This window comes from Cariama cristata, unplaced genomic scaffold, assembly GCF_000690535.1.
Source record: "Cariama cristata isolate BGI_N322 unplaced genomic scaffold, ASM69053v1 scaffold6942, whole genome shotgun sequence".
Lineage (NCBI taxonomy): Eukaryota > Metazoa > Chordata > Aves > Cariamiformes > Cariamidae > Cariama > Cariama cristata.
The window spans coordinates 17,338-20,781 of record NW_009605413.1 but is presented as its reverse complement, the minus strand read 5'-3'; the positions used below and the strand labels follow the sequence as shown (position 1 = coordinate 20,781).

Genomic DNA, 3,444 nt, shown 5'->3' with positions numbered 1-3,444 from the left:
GAGGTAAAAACAAGGTGTGATTAAAAGAAAAGTGGGGGGGGGGGGGGGACGACGGACGGACACGACACACCAGGGAGGTGGAGGGGACTGGCAAGCTGAGGCAAGCAGCAAGTCACCAAGCAGCAGAAATCTTGGGGAAGCCTCCTCCCACTTTTTTTTTTTTTTTTTTAAATAAAATATACTTCACATCTTTTCAATTAAAAAACAAAAAAACCAAACCCAAACCAAAACAACAAATTCACAACCCTCAAGATACAACATTTTTCTATTACGTATTTACACTTGTTTGAAAATGCTTTCTTTCTGTTTCAGTATATAGTTCCTGAGGTGGCAAGTAGGCAGAATCTCTCGATAGTGAATAATCCAGACACAGCTAATGAGCAGCACTAAATAATTCCCAAAGGAAATTTTCAATCCACTGTTACAAGGCTTGGGGGCAGGGAAAACAGTCGTGATGGCTAAAGTGTGTGGAGAGATAAACAACAAGCAAAAGGCAATAAAAAAAAAAAATCACTGTTATAATGGTATACTATTATAATATTTTACTTTGCAGACCTTGTGTGCAGGAATGAGGTTAATCAAAATTGAGTCCAGCAGCTCCTGAGTTACTCCATCGCCTTCCATGATGATAGAACTCATCAAATCCAGCATATGCATTTGTACCTTCTGGTTGTGGCTATTACTAAGATGATAAAGAATATTATCAATACTAAATTTTCAGATCCTGACAAATATTAACAGTACTGTTAAGAAACAATGTCTAATGCTGTCCAGTCTGCCCTCCCTTATACTCTCCACATCTCAAAACTATTTTATGTGCCTTTTTTCTCTTACAGAAAGCTTCAAAAACCTAGAACACCCTAGCTTTGCTTTAAGTGAAACAAAAAGAAGAAAACAACTATGGAAATACAAATGTAGATAAATGAGTCAGAATGAAGTATACTGTTGTAACATGGACAAGAAATTTTAAAACACATCTACTTTTAAACACACATCCCTCCATATTGTCAGTAATTCACGCTCATTTACTTTCCTTGTATCTCCTTGTTTAGAGGAATAAAGACTTGTTCTATTCAGACATATTTATTTGTAGACTATGCAAGGATTCAGTCTACCCCCAAAACCAATGGTATTTTGACAGTTTAATATAATTGAAGCAATTTAACTTACTTGATAACTGAAAAAAGAGTCCTAAAAAGCTGAATAAAAATTTCATTGCAATCTTCCAACTCAAAGCAGATGTTGTAAGATTTAACCCAAGCTAAATTCTTAAAAAAAAAAAAAAAAAAAAAAGATAGTCAGGATATTACAACTTCACATTAACTGACATAAATATAATCATGTTAGTTACATTTTTTCTATTTAAGGAAAAATATTATGCAATAGATTGTAAACCCTTTGGGGAAAGAGACTGGATATTTGCTTTGCATACAAAGACCTCTTACCACAAAGGGGCTTTGTAATATACATTCAGAAAAAAACTAAATATAGAATAATCTGATTTCTTAAGTATAAAAGCAGATTGACAAAAATTGTTAATACAGTTAAGTCCATGTTTCCAGAATTTTTCCTTCATGCTATGAAACAATACAGTTTTAAACATCAATAAGAGGTTTACAAACAAGATACTGTTTCTAAATGCAAAATGCACACTGATAAAACCCCCACACTTCTTGTCAAGAGTGGGTTTTTCTAATATTTTTAAACCCAAATCTTGTATTCATTTTCCCATCATCAATGTAAGCAGATTTGCATTTTAATCAGCATTTGAAATTCTCTCTTGATGAGGTAATATAACCCTAGAGGTGCACGATACAAAAAGCAATGTATAGAATTGTAAGATAAAGGTTAAATGTTAATAAACACCCGTCATTTTAACACATCCTCAACTACAGGCTGTGTGAACTTATTAAATACAAACAGAATTATAACTTCTATAAAGAAGCAATTCATTGAACTTTAATGAGTCTAGTGCAATTTACAGAATAAAAGAAATTTCCCAGGCATACTGGCACATCTGGAGAAAGACTGATTACATTTTATAGGCTTACAGAGCAAGTACCATCTACTGAAAGTTACAATTACTGTGTTACCTCTAACAAGTAAAAGTATCTGTTAAACTGAGGGCTCTTCGTGTCCTCCAGGCCTTTTAATTGTCTTGTAATAAACAAGAATATGTCCTGTCAAAAAATGATATAGTGTTTACAAGCTTGATTCAGCAGAGAACAAAAATATAACCCTTTAGTAGAGACATCTACCCACATTTACAAACTCATGATATGAGAACAAAAAACTTTTTTAGGCACCGACAGAAAGTTATCACCAACGCAGATACTGGTTACCTAGCGTTCCTTTACACATCTCGGGCTCTTAAAGTACTACACTGACTCACAGGACTAAAGCAACATCTCTCTAATAAAACCAAACATGAGTATAAATGCAAGTTAAAAAAAATTTTACCTTAGTTTTTTTTGTTTGGTTTTGGTATTTGTTGGAGGGGGGGTGTGGGGTTTCCTCAGTAAGAGAATGAGGTAGGAAGAAAGTCTTTATTTTATAAAGTATGTTTACCTTAAGTTTGTCATGGGACGTATATGGAGCTTCAGGAGCATAGATACGAAAGATATCAGCCAAGCAACATGCTACAAGGAGGCGCACATCTTTATTGGGATTCCTGAGGAAGAATTCAGATGCAAGGTGCAAGGCTAATGGGAGATACTGCTGCTTCTCATCCTCCGAGTCCTGGTCCATATCCATGAAGGTTTTTACCACCATCTGAAAAACACAGGAAAAACACCCATTCAAGTGCTTTCTGCTTTTATTCCTAATCACTAAACAATACTTTCTAAAAGGATGCAGTGCTATCAATACATGTACAGTACTACAATTTTTTTTGTTACGACAAACATCAGAAAAAGAGAATTGTTAATCTGATACTTAAAGGCTTACCGAACTTGGTATTTTAGATAAAGACACTGAAAAATGCTTTGCAGCTCTGCTTATTTTGCCAACCCTAACCTGAGGTTCAGCACAGAAACTGCTGCACACCGATGAGGTTGGAGATGGCAATATCTCTTCATCAAAGCAGTTCCTTCCCTTTGGAGAGGAACCTAATAGGCCAGTCTTATGCTCTGCCTGTATCAAGGCACAGAGCTCAAGAACTACTTTACTTATGCACAATCCTTTTATCCGGTTTAAACAAACGATACCTGCTAAGAATTTAATCCCTCATGTAAAATATGTCCAATGCTGCAGATCTATTCTTTCTGCATAGTCAAAAGTACACCTTTAGCCTTATCTATGTAATGGGGGGCGGGGGGGGGGGAAATCAACTACGTGGTTTCCTTGTTCCTGCTAGCGCAGCTAAGAACTACTAATTCCTATGAAATGCCACCAAAATTGTTTATTTTTAATTATTATACAACACCAGTTAATTGAAACATCTCA

The 3,444-nt window shown here is 35.4% G+C and overlaps 1 protein-coding gene across 1 annotated transcript in view; it reads right to left on the bottom strand.

Annotated features, from left to right (window-relative positions):
• PDS5A (PDS5, regulator of cohesion maintenance, homolog A (S. cerevisiae)) overlaps positions 1 to 2,772 on the bottom strand; it is a 49,370-nt gene extending 46,598 nt beyond the window's left edge. Inside the window, exons 1-4 of the mRNA XM_009695935.1 lie at positions 2,569 to 2,772; positions 2,094 to 2,180; positions 1,171 to 1,268; positions 556 to 682 (exon numbers count right to left, since the gene is read on the bottom strand). Of these exons, the coding sequence (XP_009694237.1) occupies positions 556 to 682; positions 1,171 to 1,268; positions 2,094 to 2,180; positions 2,569 to 2,772 (516 nt within the window). The remainder of the gene's footprint in view (positions 1 to 555; positions 683 to 1,170; positions 1,269 to 2,093; positions 2,181 to 2,568) is intronic.
• Positions 2,773 to 3,444: the final 672 nt, after the last annotated feature.